Consider the following 15,943-nt stretch of genomic DNA (forward strand, 5'->3'; position numbering starts at 1 on the left):
TATGTAGGAGTTTTGCAACCAAGGGCAGCTAGTAGGAACAAAGCTTACTGTTAATTAAAGAAAACTAAAATCCCAAGTTAAGGAATTTAGTGCTTTTCTATGTGTGGGAGGATGCAGGAGTCTGGACTCACTGAAATCATTCCTTTGATATGCATCTCAGCTGTCTGGGGCCAGTATCCAGTGTTTTCACACCCTGAGTTTCCTCAGGGCTTGCCAGCTCACCATCCATGGTGGCTGCAACTGCTGACGCTGTGGCATCCTTTCTTTACTGATATGGCAGCAATTTCCATTTCTCAGTGGGTGAAATAAAACATTCAAAAGCTGAAATTAAAAAATCAAGGGCACCCAAAAAGATCAAAATATGAGAGAAAAATTGATGTAGAGGCTCAATTCAGGAAGAACACTGCATCTACCTAAAAGGATTTCTGGCAAGAAAATAACAGCAAAATAAACTAAGAATGAAGGACATAAAGAAAAAATATACATAAAGAAAAAAGATACATTTTCAAATCTTCAGATCCTACATGTTCATGTAATGCTAGTGTGGGTGAACGAGAAATACACAGACTGCGGCACATATTCATATGCAGGCTTTGCATACAAAGGACAAAGAGAAGACCACAAAGGTTTGCCCTGGCGCTGATTCAAGAACAAGCATCTCAAAATCTGCAGAGCAAAAAAATACTTTAAGGCACATATTTCCCTGTTTATTAGAAGGGAAATAGACAATAGTTGGGTATACTGCTTTTGGACAATTCTAAAACCAGCACTCCCCGGTCACACTTCTTTCTTTCTGTGCTTTTCTCTTGGAACACATTGCCTAGGACCTCTCCATGGGGTCTCAGACGAGTGAGGCTGAGTGGGGCGACAGTCCAGGCTTCTCACTTTTTGGGTCTTGCTGACTTAAAAAAGTACATGACATGAGAGTTGCAAGTTAAGTTTTATTTGGGGTGAAACGAGGATTATAGCCTGGGAGACAGCATTTCTGATAGCTCTGAGAAACTGCTCCAAAGAGGTAGGGGGGAAGGTCAGTACACTTGTGATTTTAGTGAAGAGGGAATACATGCAATCAAGTATGTATTTTTTTTGCAGAAGGTTTCTGCTGGTCTCTTGAGAATTCCTGTTAGTCATGAGGAGCAGACATCACCATGAAGGAATTTAGTGCTTTTCTAGTTACAGGGAGATTTAAGAATTGAGCTCATAAAATTGGCCCCTGAAAATAAGCATCTGAAGACCTGTCCTGCCAGTTTTTCCCAGAGCATAGAGTACCTCATTCCTGATCTCCACCCTGAACTCCTTTCAGGGGGTGTTGAAATTCAGTAGCTACAGCAGCACCTGATTTAATCCTTGTAGAAGTAGATGGCAAGGGCCCATGGCAAGTGCTAGTTTGTACCTGACAGCCTTTGGGATGCCCAGGTCTCTATACAGAGGCCCTGTCTGGGACACACAGCTCTGCACACACTTCTGTATCTCACCCAGGGGCAAGTGGCGAGGCCCCACTGTCTGGATTTCCTCCATCTCGGGCAGGATCATCGTGCCCTCCCGTCACTCTCCCTCTCCCCGTGGGCGGGAACGTGGTCCTTCCCCTGGGGGCATCCTTCCCCTGTGATCAGGCTCAGCCCAGTCAGGGGGGATCGTCCTTCCACAGACCAGGCACATCACAGGGCGGCCTTCCTACCTTCCTGTTCAGGCGGTTTGGGCTCCTGCCTCAGCCCTCCCCTCACTCCCTGTCAGACTCCATTCCCTACTTCTTCCTTGGACCACACGCTGTAACTGGGAAGGCAAAACCCACCGTGTCACTCACTGTCAGCTGTTAATTCAGTGGCCCTCCGGAAGCCCTTGGTGGGTTGAGCGGTGGCTGGAGAGTCTGTGGCTTCTCATGACAGGGGTTAGCCTGCTGCAGCTGTCCTTCCCCCTCTGATCCCCATTCTCCACCTCTGGGGGTGCCTTGCCCAGGACAGACCCCCGGGCCCCTCAGCAGGACTGTGGTTCCGAATCTCCCCAGTCAGGGTGCAGGGCTCCCAGGCCAAGGGCTCTGAGAGCCTCATCGTCTGTGCCTGGTCTGCCTCCCAGGCTACGTGGTCAGTGTCCTCTGCACATCTCAGCACGGCAGCACTGCTGTTGGCGGTCCTTGCCTGACTGCCCCTGAACTGCTTGGGACCACCCTCCCTGCAGCCATCTCTGCGCTATGGAAAAGGGTCCAGCTGAGGCCTCAGAGGCCCCAGAGAGGACCCCGAGGGAGACGGGGAAGATCCCGAGGGAGTGGGCTCCGGGTGTGGTGCCAGGCACCAGGGCCAGAGTGCCTACAGCTCAGGAAGCAACCTGCAGCCTCGGGGACCAAAAGGCCACTCAGCCAAGTGGGGAAGGAAAGTGGGGGGTGGCCTGAAAGAGAACAGTGGGCAGGAGGCTACCAAGGTGGCAGAAAGTCTTGGCAGATAAGACCTGGACGCGGGGAACTGAGAAGGCCGCAGGGTGGCTGCTGATGGGCAAGGCTGAGGCCTGCTCCCCTGGGGGGGGAAGAGGTGGTCTTGGGCTGTGCCAGCCTCGAGAGCAGTCGGCTGTGCTCGTTTGCCTGGTGATGCCAGGGGAAGCTGGGGCCTGGGCCCCTGATGTGGGGAGGGCTCTGAGCCCCCTTTGTCTCTCCCAGGCTATGCTCCTGTCACTGGGATGTGCCACCCCGTCCGCAGCTGCACCCTGAACCACGAGGACGGCTTCTCCTCCGCGTTCGTGGTGGCCCACGAGACTGGCCATGTGTAAGTGGCCTCAGCAGGCCCTGCTGTCCGAGGCAGGTCCTGCTTCTCCTCTGTGCCCTGAGAGGGACACACCCTGGATGACAAGCCCCCAAGATGTGATGTCCTGACCCCGTGCTGCATTGGGCAGGCAGCAGGCCCACTTTCCACCGAGGGCCAGGCAGGAGCCGGGGGTTTCCCGCCCATTATGCCATCGAAGCACTTGGGCAGGAGGGTCTTCCCACCCAATTCTGTAGATGAGGATGCGAGGGAGCCTCCCCCAGGAACAGAGAGCTGGCGCTCGGGTATGCGTGCTGCTGGCGGGGGGCAGTGGGTGCCTCCACCTCCACGGCTATCTCCTGCCACAGCGTTGGGGACCGGACCCCGCAGGGGCTGCCGCTGGATGCTGTCCCCTCAGGGCACCCGGCTCTAAAATCCAGCTGGGAGAAAATGGGTACCGCCTGGCTCAGGGCCGACCAGGCCAGCTAAGGGCGAGGGGAGTCAGCTCAGGGAGGTCGGGGTCCGCTCCCGGTGTCTGGAGGGGGTGGGGCTGACAGGTGAGTGTGGCCAGGTGAGGGTCCAGTGAGGCTCTCTTGGCTCCGCTCACAGGCTAGGCATGGAGCACGACGGGCAGGGCAACCGCTGCGGTGACGAGGTGCGGCTGGGCAGCATCATGGCCCCCCTGGTGCAGGCAGCCTTCCATCGCTTCCACTGGTCCCGCTGCAGCCAGCAGGAGCTGAGCCGCTACCTGCAGTGAGTACCACCCTGTGCCCTGAGGAGGGACCTGGAGCGCTGGACTCAGCTCTAGGGGGGCGCCTGTAGCCCCAAGTGCAAAGGCGGGGACAGTAGTGCTGGTTGGGGGATCCCATTGCTGGGGGCCAAGTCTTGAATGGAAGTGGTTGCAACCACTGCACGTTTAATGGATGCCTAGGGCCCAGCCCAGCCAGATCCTGCCTGACCATGCCAAGGAAAAGAGGTGCAACAGGAAACTAAAGCAACACGGCCTTAGGGCTGGGGTGTGCAAGCAGGCCCACCCCCGAGGCTCCGTGAGGGGCCTCACGCGCCGCCTGGTCTGGACAGCCCGGTGCCGCTGAAGGCAGCTCGCGGTGCCCCCGTGTCCCCTCACAGCTCCTATGACTGCCTGCGGGATGACCCCTTCACCCACGACTGGCCGGCGCTGCCCCAGCTCCCGGGGCTGCACTACTCCATGAATGAGCAGTGCCGCTTCGACTTTGGCCTTGGTTACATGATGTGTACCGCGGTGAGTGTCGGAGCCCGGGACGCCTGCAAGGGCTGAGCGGGAGCTCAGCCCAGGCCTGCCTGGTCTCCTGGGAGGTGGCTGGTGTCGGGGTGGCTCCCCGGGACAGGGTGGAGCAGCCCTCCAAACATCAGGTTCTCCCCACACCTACTGCTGTATATCCAGTGGGTGCCCTGCGCTCTCCTGGCTGGTCCAGACTTGGCCTTGGGAGGGATTCAGGCAGTGAAGTGTCCAGCCGGGGAACAGCAGGTGTTCATGGGATGCCTGCTTGGGCCAGAGGAATGCCAACCAGCCTTCATGCCAAGCACACTGGTGCCCGGCCGGCTCCATGGGGTGTAGCCACCAAGGTCTGCAGGCTCGGGAGGCCCAGCAGCCCCCGGGGACATGAGGCGCTGTCCCCGAGTCATGTCCAGTCATGAAGCATGAGGTACGCCTGAAGTCCTCGCAGCGCCGGAGCCGCACAGAGCTCAGGGCAGCACTCAGGCCTGTCCTGGCGGCCGTGCGAGAGGACCCTGGTGCCAGGGCAACGCTGGGGGCCCTGCGGTGGGGGGCGGCCTGCCAGCTGTCGCTGATCTCTTCCAGTTTCGGACCTTCGACCCGTGCAAACAGCTGTGGTGCAGCCACCCTGACAACCCCTACTTCTGCAAGACTAAGAAGGGGCCACCTCTGGATGGGACCATGTGTGCGCCTGGCAAGGTGAGTCAGGGCAGAAGGCAGACACGGACGTGCACCCCTCTCCAGAGCAGATCCTGCAGGGCCCCTGGGGTGGGGTCGGGGTCATCTCAGGGGACCCCTGCCTCCTTCCTAGTAACCCCACTCTCCACTCTCCAGAGCTCCTGCCCTCTGAGCCTCTCATACACACATTAGGGAACCTAATGTCTCAGAGCTCCTCAAGGTACCTCAAGCCCCATTGTGGGAATCCTCTCCTCTGAGGACCAGTTTTGGGGTTCTGGAAGCCTTCCATATCCCCCTGCACACTGTGGGTGCCCATCACCTCACCTCAACACCAACATTGGCCAACATTCTGGTGGCCCTGGAATCCTCAGGCCCACCCCTAGAGGAAGCTGGACAGCCACCTACCAGTGCCTGCCTGCTACCCCAGGCCCACTTCCAACTTTCCGTGGAAGCAGCAAGACAAAGGGCTTCTCCTTCCAGCCCAAATTCTGGGTCTGATTCTCATTCTTGTTCAGTCATCTACTCTTTGTGACCCCATGGACTGCAACACACCAGGCTTCCCTGTCCTTCGCCATCTCCCTGAGTTTGCTCATGTCCATTGAGTCAGTAATGTCATCCAACCATCTCATCCTCTGTCATCCCCTTTTCCTCCTGCCTTCAATCTTTCCTAGCATCAGAGTTCTTTCCACTGAGTTGGCTCTTTGCATCAGGTGGTCAAAGTATTGGAGCTTCAGTTTCAACATCAGTCCTTCCAGTGAATATTTAGGGTTGATTTCCTTTAGGATTGAGTGGTTTCATCTCCTTGCTGTCCAAGGGACTCTCAAGGATCTTCTCCAGTGCCACAATTTAAAAGCATCAGTTCTTTGGTGCTCGGCTTTCTTTATAGTCCAGCTCTCAACGTCCATGCCTATCTACTGGAAAAGCCATAGCCTTGATTAGACGGACCTTTGCCAGCAAAGTGATGTCTCTGCTTTGTCTCTTTTGATGTCTCAAATGTCTCTGATAAACTGTCTAGATTGGTCATAGCTTTTCTTCCAAGGAGCAAGCGTCTTTTAATTTTATGACTGCACTTACCATCTACAGTGGTTTTGGAGCCCAAGAAAATAAAATTGTCACTGTTTCCACTTTTTCCCCTTCTGTTTGACACGAAGTGATGGGACCAGATGCTATGATCTTGGTTTTTCACACTCCCACTCCTTATGCAGATGAGCCCATGAGAGTTCAACCCAGGGAAGACAGCAGACACAGCAGGATCCTGTGAGGTCCAGGAGAGGATGCCAGTGTCCCCCAGTGTCAGGCCTAGAAAGACACGCAAACCGCCTGGGCCTGAGGTTTCTGCACTGCAGGTTCTAAATGCTGCCTTATTTTAGTCCCTGGCAGAGCTTGTTAGAGATATGGATTTCCAGGTCCATCCTGAAGATTTTGATTTGGGATAAGGTTTGAGAATTATTTTGTTTGGTTCTTTATTTGTAAAATTCTGTTAAAATTCACATAATATAAAATTCATCACTTAAATCACTCTCAGTGGCTTTTAGGACATTGACAGTGTTGTGCAACCGTTACCACTCTAGTTTCCAGAACTTCTCATCACCCCAGAAAGAGACCTCATGAACCAGTGACTCCTCGTTATTGTCCTCTCTCCAGCTCCTGGAAACCACTAACCTGCTTTCTCTGTCTATGGAGTTGCCTGTTTTGGAGTTTCCTATAAGTGGAATGACATAATATGTGTCTTTGGTGTCTGGCTTTTTTCACTTAGCATAATAACTTCAAGGATCGCTGTCACAGATATCAGGGCTTCATTTCATTATTATGGCCAAATAGCATTCCACTATATGGATATACCACATTTGTTTACCACTTGGTGGACATGTGGGCCTTTTCTACCTTTTGGTATCTGTGAATAGCCCTGCTAATGAACATTCATGCATATGTTTTTGTTAGAACACTTGGGAATTGGTGCTTTTAAGAGGCATCCAGGTGATTTAGCTGTGCCTGTAGACTAGATGTTGCCAATGGGATGTTGTTAGTAATACTCCAGGGACCTAATAATGCCAGAGCTGACCTCATAGCCTTCTCCACAGGACCTCAATGGAGGCTCCAAAACTTTCGCCATAACCCCGATGGGGAGCTCAGTAAATGCTGAACTGGAGAGTGAGATTAGCTTGGCATGGATCCGTACCCCAGTCTGCCCCTCCAAGCCCAGCCCGGGACTGGAGAAAAGAAGTGGGAGCAGACACTGCGTGGTGTGCTGTCCAGGGTGGGGGGCAGTGGTGTGGTGTGGTAGGCCTTCCCCACAGAAATACTGGCCACTGCAAAATGTGGGCCAGAGAGTGCTTGATCACCAGCTTACTGGCCCACTTCCCCTCAGCGGGGATGGTGAGGAAGCGGGCAGGTGTGGCCAAAGCACCCTTTCTCACAGAAAGTGCTGGCCCAGTGGTGACTCTTCACTGTTTTTGCTGGTAGGACCCTCAGTTTATTTAGCCCAGTGGGGCTGATTTAGGGGCGCTCAGGCTTGGCTCAGCCTGCCTTGGTTCACGAGGAGCACAGGGAGAGAGCTGACCTGGGTCAGGGATTCCTGGTGTGTGTGGAGTGGGGGTGGAGAGGCAAAGTGGAGGAGGGGGCCCCTCCCAGGGCTCTGTCAGAATCCTCTGCCCTTGTGAGTTTATATGTTTTAGTGTCTTACTTATGGCGGTGTAATCTTATACCTGGAAAGCAGTCATCCTTTATCTCTCCCTTTCCTCTAAGAATAGCCACCAGGCCCAGGAGAGAAGGTAGTGAGAAGGGAGCAGGGTAACGTCTAGGCAGGCTGGAGGAACAGCAGGTCATCTGGGGAAGCAGGGCTGTGCCAGGCTCAGCTGTCCCTTTCTGCCCCTTGCTGCCCGCCCAAGACGCCAGGCAGGGTGCCACACAGCCTTCAGGCTCTCCCCGGTCTCCTCACTGTCCACAGTGGGTCATCGCAAGCACACCTTCCTCTCCTGCACCTGCCACTTCCCAGAGACAGAGCAGCGTATCTTTACTCCGTCCACAGAGATGACCTGGAAAGAGGGATTGAACCTACAGCTGAGCCCCCTGCATCCTTTGCGCCCGGTTTCATGGCTTGTTCCTCTCTGCCTGGCTTGCACACTGTGGAGTGGGGTGGGAAGGTTGCAGAACCCATGCATTGATGAGGTCCCGTGGAGAGGATGGGCAGTGAGCAATGAGGGCCTGTGGGCACATAGCTCTCTTACAGAATCAGGAGTTCTGAGCAGGCATGTTTGGCTGAGAGGGGAGAGGTGAGCTTGTTGTTCTTGGAAGAGATGTGTGCAGTGGACCTGAGGATTAGGCTGGTTAGTCACCTCAGCTTCACATCCATCCCATCCATCCATCCATCCATACGTCAGGCTTGCTCTGCTTCCATCAGGTGTCACTGTCTCTGACGGTTGGCCACGAATGGACAAGGCAGCAATGACGTGATGGTGAGCAAGGGGATGGGGAGGGGCCTGGAGGGAGCAGAGAGAGGCTTTCTGGTCAGTGGAGTTCAGCCAAAGCCCAAAGAGTGGAGAGGAGTGGGACCAGTGCTCCAAGTGGGGGGGTCTCCTTGGGTGGGAGCGTGTGGAAGATGGCTGGGGAGGGCGGTTGAGAGGAGCATGGTACTTTAAAATGTGATGTACTAAGAGAAAAGTTGAAGTGTGGTAAGGCTGACAAATCAAGAGAGTTGTCACTGAAAAGATAGTTCCTCAAAAATCCCAGGGAAGTTTGGGGGCAGGAGTGGTCAGTCTCACAGGGAAGCTCCAGGATCAGTTGGAGAGCAGGGCAGGGGGGCGGGGGGTGGGGGCAGGAGCTGCCGTTTCTACAGAAAGAAATGCCACAGCAAGGATAGCAGGATTAGGATGGGCTGGTGGGAATCATTTCAGTGGGCTTTGGGGCATCGGGGCTGCCCCTGTGGTACCTGACTAGGCTTGGAGTGATTAGGATGGGGGATGGTGACCTGGAATTTAGGAGCTCTGATGAAGGAGGGGGCTGTGGGGGGTATGCGTGCTCTGGATTGATTAGTTTGCACTTGAAAATTACCCTTGTGGATGAGTTGTTTACTATCTCTAGGAGCTGGTTAACCCTAGGAGTGGGGGAGTCCCTCCAGGGTCAGCAAGATTCAGAGGTCAAAGCATCGGAATCCAGAAAACAAAAGACACAGTTGACACCATGGCTCCCCAGGAGACTGGAGTGATGGCGGGAGAGAGGCAGGGACTGTTTGAACTGATGATGACTCTTTCTGAGCCCGAGGCATGTCCTGCCCTGTCCAGGGTGCTGGAGTCTTGGCTCAGATCTGCTCTCAGACAGGAGCTCCCTGTGGCCACCCAGGGATGCCCTGCATCCCCTGGAGGCAAGGTCAGTCCAGGCACAAAGGGTCCCCCAGGTGCCTCTACTCCGCAGGCTGGGTTAGTGGGCTCGCTCTCCTTGCCCAAGCCAGGGTACAGACCCAGCTGGGTCAGGATGGCTCCTGCATCCAAGTGTCCTGGCAGAAAAGAGTCCTTCATGTCTCACATTCACCTGCAATGTCTTCTGGACAACACTCACCCTAAGTTTTCATGAATTCAGAAGGCCCGTTTCAGAAGCATGTGCCACGGTGCTTATCCAAGTGCAGAGGCCCTGTGATGCCCATGTTTTGCTGCATAGTGGAGGACTGGCAGCAGGCATAACGATAGGGATCGCCCAGGGTCTGGGCGTGGGAGTTTAAGCCCTCCCTCCCTCCCCATTGTGTGACCTTGAGCCATCCTGTCCCCCCTCGGGCGAGTCACCTAAGTGTCCAACTCAATTATCTTCACATCCCAGGCTCCTGGCACATGGCACCAGCTCAGGACATGCTGGCGGGTGGAGAACGGAAACCCAGGACCACAGTGGTTCAGAAATGCTAAATGTGCACTTCCTGAAAAGAACAGTCTGCCTTTCAGGCTTTCAGACCAACCTGGCAGTGTTCCTGGCCCTGCTAAAGTGCACCAGTGCTCTCCATGGTCCTTATCCTGAGAGGCAGGTCAGGCCTGATCACTCATGACGTGTGACTTTGTGCTTTTAAAGGTGTAAGCCCCTCTACTGGATGAAATATTTATAAGCATTTAAACATATGTTTATAAAACATTTTAATAGTATTAAACATGCTTTCTTCACAATAACACTGAGGCATCAGTGTTTAAAACTGTTCTTTTGGTTTGCTTGTACTCTCTTAAGTGCTCACAGTCATCCAGGAAGAAATAAACCAAAATAATATTAGAGGGACAGCTTCTAGGTTGTGGAATTCAGGATGCTTTTTCTGTCTTTCTGCCTTGTTTCCGTATTTCCTGTAATGCATATGTGTTGCCTCTCGGCATTTGGACCCAAGTCTGTGGAGGAGGTGGTCCATCACACCATGGGCCTGTGGCATGTCCTGACTTGTCCCATGCCCAGCTCCCCATTTACAAACTGAAGACCAGTTAGTCCAATGGGGACAGGGAGCCCACCGCGTGGCCCCCTCCGTTCCCCTGGTCCTTGGTCCCTGTGGCCACCAGTGATTCAGAGGCTGGGCCCCATCACAATTTCAGAGGTGCCAGGACCCTTCCCACCCTCGTTGTCTTAGTCAAGTGGGGCAGAAATACCTGAGACTAGGGTGATGTAAACCACAGGCATTTACTCCTTATAGGTCTGGAGGCTGGAAATCTGAGAGCAGGGTGTCAGCATGGTCTTATGTTTTCACTGACTATAATCAATTAGGACCGCTTCTGCTTTTACTCCTCCTTCCCCTTTGATACACCTCCCCTGCTGGCTGACATTAAAGCAGTCACAAGTGTTTTGTGGCTTTGGTTAAGGAGAAAGTGGATTTGGGGTATTATTTATTGGCTTATTTATATGGTTTGGGGATTTCCCAGGTGGCTCTAGGGGTAAAGAACATGCTTGCCAATGCAGGAGGAATAAAAGATGTGGGTTCAATCCCTGGGTTGGGAAGATCTACTGGAGGAGGGCATGGCAACCCATTCCAGTGTTCTTGCCTAGAGAATCCCATTGACAGAGGAGCCTGGGTGCTACAGTCCATGGGGTCACAAAGAGTCAGGAACGCCTGAAGCGACTGAGCATGCATGCTTGTGGCTTCTAGTGCCTTCTATGTACAGCTAGGTTGTTGATTCTGTCCAGGTATAGTTTTAGCTTCTAGAAATATTCTTACTGCCTCTATACCAACTCACCCAAGGTCATTGAAAAATATGTGCTGTGTTCAGCACAGCCTTCTCAAGTGATTGGAGACAAGGGTTCTCAATTGTACTAGAGGTTGTGATGACTTCTGTGTTTGCAATAGTCTGTTTCCTTTTGGGGTTTGTCTTGTAGTTGGGACTACTAACACTGATCCAACGTGGATAGTTCTTTGAAAATGCTAAGTTTAACAAGATGATTTGCTTCTTGAAAAACTGCCCAGACCTCCAAACATACCTATTACAAAGCATAATGGGCATTAAAAATAATTTTCAAACACCAGGAGAGAAACTTGAATGCAGACAGGATACGAAAAGTTTGCTCAAAATGTTGATAAAGCTGTTACCAGTTAAACTGCTATTTTGAAAATTTTGGCTTACAATAAAGTAAGGGAGAGATGAAGGACTTCTGATTTCAGTGAGTTCAGTCACTCAGTCATGTCTGACTCTTTGCAACCCCATGGACTGCAGCATGCCAGGCCTCCCTATCCATCACCAGCTCCTGGAGCTTGCTCAAACTCACGTCCATCAAGTCGGTGATGCCATCCAACCTCCTCATTCTCTGTCGTCTCCTTCTCCTCCCACCTTCTATCTTTCCCAGCATCAGGGTCTTTTCCATTGAGTCAGTTCTTCACATCAGGTGGACAAAGTATCAGAGCTTCAGCTTCAGCATCAGTTCTTCCAATGAATATATAGGACTGATTTTCTTTAGAATTGACTGGTTTGATCTCCTTGCAGTCCAAGGGACTCTCAAGAGTCTTCTCCAACACCACAGTTCAAAAGCATCATTTCTTCAGTGCTCAGCTTTCTTTATGGTCCAACTCTCACATCCATACACGACTACTGGAAAAACCGTAGCTCTGACTAGTCGGACCTTTGTGGGTAAAGTACTGTCTCTGCTTTTTAATATGCTAAGTTTGTCATAGCTTTTCTTCCAAGGAGCAAGCATCTTTTCATTTCATGGCTACAGTCACCACCTGCAGTGATTTTGGAGCCCAAGAAACTAAAGTCTCTCACTGTTTCCACTTTTTCTCCATCTATTTGCCATGAAGTGATGGGACCGGATGCCATGATCTTCGTTTTTTGAATGTTGAGTTTTGGGCCAGCTTTTTCACTCTCTTCTTTCACTTTCATCAAGAGGCTCTTTAGTTCTTCTTCGCTTTCTGCCAAAAGGGTAGTGTCATCTGCATATCTGAGGTTATTGATATTTCTCACAGCAATCTTGATTCCAGTTTGTGCTTCATCCAGCCCAGCATTTTGCAAGATGTACTCTGCATTTGAGTTAAATAAGCAGGGTGACAATATACAGCCTTGACATACTCTTTTCCCAATTTGGAACCAGTCTGTTGTTCCATGTCTGGTTCTAACTGTTGCTTCTTGACCTGCATACAGATTTCTCAGGAGGCAGGTAAGGTGAGAGATAGGTAAGATTCCTATCTCTTTAAGAATTTTCCACAGTTTGTTGTGATCACACAGTCAAAGACTTTAGCATAGTCAATGAAGAAGAAGTAGATGTTTTTCTGGAATTCTCTTGCTTTTTATATGATCTAATGGATGTTGGCAATTTGACCTCTGGTTTTTCTGCCTTTTCTAAATCCAGCTTGAAAAATAGCTTGGAATAGCTAGCTTGAATCCTAGCTTGGAAAATTTTGAGATAAGTGCAATTGTACAGTAGTTCGATATGTATTAATATACCTTCTTTTACCATTTTAAATTTATTCATTAAATAAAACTCAGGGTAAAATCCATGGAAAATAAATAAAAGTTTAAAATGAGTGAAGAAATCAGTAGAAATAAGTCTGACTTCAAAAATTCAATTATAACAAAAAAGTTTCAGATCAGACTGAAGCAGTCATTCATTAGGAGGAAGAGATAAATATCCAAGAGAAGTAAGTAACAGACAGGCTCTTGAAGTGTTTGACAATGCAATTAATGAAGAGGAGTGAATCTGATGAACACACTGGAAAAGCATTTAAACTTCTTTCTGATTTTGACATGAAATCTTGACAACATCAAAGACAATGTAAAGCTCAGAATATTGCCTCTACTGCAAAAATGTTGACAGCAACAGTTACTGAGTTGCTAATCCAAAAAAGCATTTTAAATCAGTCTCCGACCAAGAAAACATCAAACACCCTGGAATCCACATCCAGAAGCATACCAGATAGCAGTTTCTCCAAATTTGGTCATCTAAATATTCGTATAGCATCACCAATAACTTCTCTAAATTACTGAAAATTAAAAAATATTTCTCTCAACATGCTAGAGCAAGTGTTGGCAAGCTGCAGCACACACACCAATTCTACCTGCCTCCTGTTTTATTTTCCCGTAACAGTTTTACAAAGATGTGACTCACATTTAAATTCCCTCATTTGAAGTGTACAATTCAGTGATTTTCACTGTATCCCTGGAGTTGTACAACCATCACAGCATGATCCACCCCCTCCCCCTCAATCCGGGCAATCACTACTCTATGTCTCCTTAGAGTTGCCTCTTCCTAATATTTCATATAAATGGCATTGTACAATATGTGGCCTTTTTTGACTGGCTTCATTCAATTAGCATGTTTTCAAGGTTCATCCATGTTATACCATTTGTTAGTACTTTATTTCTTTTTATTGCTCGATTATAATCTGCTGTATAGATATACTGTTTTTTATCTATCAGTTTATCAGTTGATGGACATTGAGCTGTTAACTACTTTTCAGTTATTATAAGAAATGCTGCTGCAAACATTTGTGTACTAGTTATTCCATGGATGCATCATTTTTCTTGAATATGTGTCTAGGAGTAGAATTGTTGGTTCTTGTGGTAACGCTAACATTTTGAGAAACTGCTAAACTAATTCCCAAAGCAGCTGTACCTTTTTACATTCCTACTAACAATTTCTCTACATCTGCACCAAAACTTATTACCTGTGTTTTTATTATAACCATCCCAGTGAATGTGAAGTGTTATCTCATTGTGGCTTTGAGCACCTTTTCATGAGCTTAATGACAACTTGTATGTATCTTTTTTGGACAAATGTCTATTCATTATCATCTTTGCTTAATTTTATTTGGGTTATCTTTTTATTATCAAGTTATAATCATTCTTTATTCATTCTGTCATTCTATATTCTGGATACAAATCCCTTATCAGATTGCTCAGGTAAATGGCTTGCAAATATTTTCTCCTATTATTGTCTTTTCACTTTCATGTTAGTATCATTTGATGCATAAAGGTTTTTAATTTTGGTGAAGTCTAATGTAGATATTTTTTCTTTTGTCATTTGTGTTTTGGCGTTGTAACTAAGAAACCATTGCCTTTAGATGAAGAAGGTGTACTCCTGTTCTTTCATTTGGATCTATGATCCATTGTCAGTATTTGTGTAAGGTGTGAGGAAGGAGTCCAACGTTGTTCTTTTGCATGCGAATATCCATTTGTCTCAGCACCATTTGCTGAAGGGGCTATTTTTTCCAATGAATCATTTGGTACCTTTGCTGAAGATCAGTTGATCATATGTAAAGTCTCCTTTCTGGACTGTGTTCTGTTCCAGTAATAATTTTGTTTCTTTATGCCAGAGCCACCCTGTCTTGTTTATTTTAGTTTTGTGGTAAACTTTGAAACAGGTAAGTCTGAGTCCTTTCACTCTGTTTTTTCAAGGTTGTTTTGGCTATTCCTCATCCTTTGACTTGAATTTTTCAGAGTTTCTTGGTTTCTGCAAAATTCTAGCATAAGTGTCGCATTGAGTCACAGATCAATATGGGGAATACAGGCGTTCCTCGATTTATTACACTTTGCTTTATTGCGCTTTGCAGACATTACTTTTTTTTTTTTAAACAAACTGAAGGTTTGTGGCTACCCTGTATTTTGCTGAAAGTTTTCACTTTCGTCTCAGGTTCAAAGGATTTGTTAACAAAATAAGCCACTTGTTAATATAAATGAATGATACAAATATTTATTAGAGAATTATCTAGCTTACTTTCAGTATGCTAACATTAAAAGAAAAGAGAAATAGAAAGAGCAGAAGATACATCACCAAATTGGGTTTGGCCAACACCCAGACCTACTCAGTGCTGGGAAGTCCCGGGTCACAGCGCATCTGGAGCCACAGCTGGGAAAGGTCCCAGGCCGCACCTCTGCTGTGTGGGTGAGGCTTCACAGGCTGCAGTCAGGGGTTCCCGCTTACAATCCCAGGGTGGAGGCAAACTGATATCATCATCCATCTGTGGCCACAGTGCAAGCCTGGTTTCATGTTAACGCGGTTTGTTTTGTCTTGTAAAACTTGGAATGTTGTTACGCCTGGGGCTTGGCCAGCCAGGCCCCCTTCAGGGGCTCAACAATCTCAGGATTGCTCCCCGATCTTACCTAAGGTGCTACAAGCCTTGCACTCACAGCAGGCGGTCACTCCCAGTCACCCCCAGTCAGGGCATGTCCAGGCAGGTTAGACGCAAGGTCAGAGGCCTGCTCGGCTTTGTCTCTGAAGCCTAAACGAGACTGTTCACTTAATTTCCCTAACACCCTGCATTATCAGTTCATGGTTAGCATTTTTGAGCAATAAAATATTCTAAAGTACGATATGTACGTTGTTTTTTTAAGACATAATGTCCACTTAATAACTCACAGTATAGTGTAAACATAGCTTTTACATGTGCTGGGAAGCCAAAAAATCTCATATGGCCCTCCTTACTTTGATATTTGCTTAATTGCGGTAGTCTGAAACTGAACCAGCAGGGTCTCTGAGTATGACTGTGCTGCCATATTAAACTCTGGTCCATGAACATGGGCTGTCTTTCCATTTGCTTAGATCTTTGATCATTGATCTTTCAACAAGTTTTTGTAGTTTTCAGTGTACTAATGTCGCATTTTTTTCCTTCAATTTATCTGTAAAATTTTTTTGTCATTTTTTGATGTTATTGTAAGTAGAATTGTTTTCTTTTTTTAAACTCAAAATGCTAATTTCTTTTTTTATTTTTTAATTGAAGCATAGCTGAATTACAATGTTATGTTACTTACTGCCGTGCAGTAAACTGGTTCAGTTATTTATTTATATAAAATTTTCATATTTATATAAATATTTATAAATTTTATAACATAAGTATTATAAT

General features: G+C 48.6%; 1 protein-coding gene across 1 annotated transcript in view; it reads left to right on the plus strand.

The window, feature by feature from the left end:
- ADAMTS2 (ADAM metallopeptidase with thrombospondin type 1 motif 2) overlaps positions 1–15,943 on the plus strand; it is a 254,991-nt gene that overhangs the window by 205,444 nt on the left and 33,604 nt on the right. The window contains exons 7-10 of the mRNA XM_043910722.1: positions 2,648–2,753; positions 3,339–3,482; positions 3,858–3,990; positions 4,570–4,683. Coding sequence (XP_043766657.1) covers positions 2,648–2,753; positions 3,339–3,482; positions 3,858–3,990; positions 4,570–4,683 — 497 coding nt within the window. The remainder of the gene's footprint in view (positions 1–2,647; positions 2,754–3,338; positions 3,483–3,857; positions 3,991–4,569; positions 4,684–15,943) is intronic.

This window comes from Cervus elaphus, chromosome 9 (assembly GCF_910594005.1).
Source record: "Cervus elaphus chromosome 9, mCerEla1.1, whole genome shotgun sequence".
Lineage (NCBI taxonomy): Eukaryota > Metazoa > Chordata > Mammalia > Artiodactyla > Cervidae > Cervus > Cervus elaphus.